Source organism: Merops nubicus, unplaced genomic scaffold, assembly GCF_000691845.1.
Source record: "Merops nubicus isolate BGI_N331 unplaced genomic scaffold, ASM69184v1 scaffold14014, whole genome shotgun sequence".
Taxonomy (NCBI): domain Eukaryota; kingdom Metazoa; phylum Chordata; class Aves; order Coraciiformes; family Meropidae; genus Merops; species Merops nubicus.
In genome coordinates, this window is record NW_008604977.1 from 1 (window position 1) to 1,161 (window position 1,161).

The following is a 1,161-nucleotide window of genomic DNA, read 5'->3' on the forward strand; positions in this document are numbered from 1 at the left end:
GGCTCAGCGTGAAGGAGGTGCTGGCCGAGCTGAGCCGCAGGGGGCACCACATCCTCGTCGTGGCTCCGGAGAGCAAGATCCTGATCGATTCCTCCCCCATGTAGGAGCTGAGAACGTACCCTGTGCCCCTGCAGCAGGAGGAGCTGCGGGAGCTCATGCGCTCCTTCAGCAGGGACTGTTCCAGCCCAGAGCCTTTCCTCACCAGGCTCTTGAAGACCTGGGAGAACTTCCACAAGAGCTCTGCCACCTTCCAGGCCTTCTGCCGCCCCTTGCTGTACCACAGGGAGGTGATGCAGCACAGTGAAGGGGGTGAATTCGACGCCGTCCTCACCCACCCCCTGCGGCCAGATCATTGCTCTGCACTTCTCCATACCCACTGTACTCCCTCCCCTGTGCCCTTCTGCCGCCCCTTGCTGTACCACAGGGAGGTGATGCAGCACAGTGAAGGGGGTGAATTCGACACCGTCCTCACCGACCCCCTGACACCCTGCGGCCAGATCATTGCTCTGCACTTCTCCATCCCCATTGTCCTCCCTCCCCTGTGCCCTGGACATCCACCCCCACCCTCCTACGTCCCACGGATGTTCTCCCTCCACAGGGACCACATGACGTTCCCTCAGAGGGTGAGGAACTTCCTGATTGCCCTTCCCGAGTCCTTCACCTGCAGCATGGTCTTTTCTCCCTTTGAAAGCCTGGCCTCAGAGTTCCTCCAAAAACCAGTAACAATTACAGAGCTTTTAAGCCACAGATCCATTTGGCTGAAGAGACTGGACTTTGTCTTTGAGTACCCTACGCCTGTGATGCCCAATATGGTTTTCATTGGAGGCATAAACTGTGGACAGAAGAAACCATTATCTCAGGTCAGAGGCTGGCTGGGAAAGGTCTGACCAGGGAGAAGTTCTGTCAGTCACACACATCCGTGATCTGAGTGAGCTTTAATAGAATCATAGAATCCTTTAGGTTGGAAGACACCTTTAAAATCATCAGGTCCAACCATTGAGCCATTAGGGCTCTAAAGCCCTCTGCTAAAACAGAATCAAAATCAGAATCAGAATCTGTCAGGGCTGGAAGGGACCACAAGGGTCACCCAGTTCCAACCCCTCTGCCATGAGCAGGGACACCTCCCTCTCGATCAGGCTGCCCAGAGCCTCCTCCAGCCTG

At 56.0% G+C, this 1,161-nt stretch overlaps 1 protein-coding gene across 1 annotated transcript; it reads left to right on the top strand.

Annotated features, from left to right (window-relative positions):
• Positions 1-5: 5 nt before the first annotated feature.
• Positions 6-887, top strand: LOC103771877 (UDP-glucuronosyltransferase 1-1-like; the record flags this gene model as incomplete). The annotated part of the gene is given in 1 exon segment (XM_008939195.1): positions 6-887. A coding segment is annotated over 1 exon segment (882 nt), but the record flags the coding sequence as incomplete, so codon positions are not given.
• Positions 888-1,161: the final 274 nt, after the last annotated feature.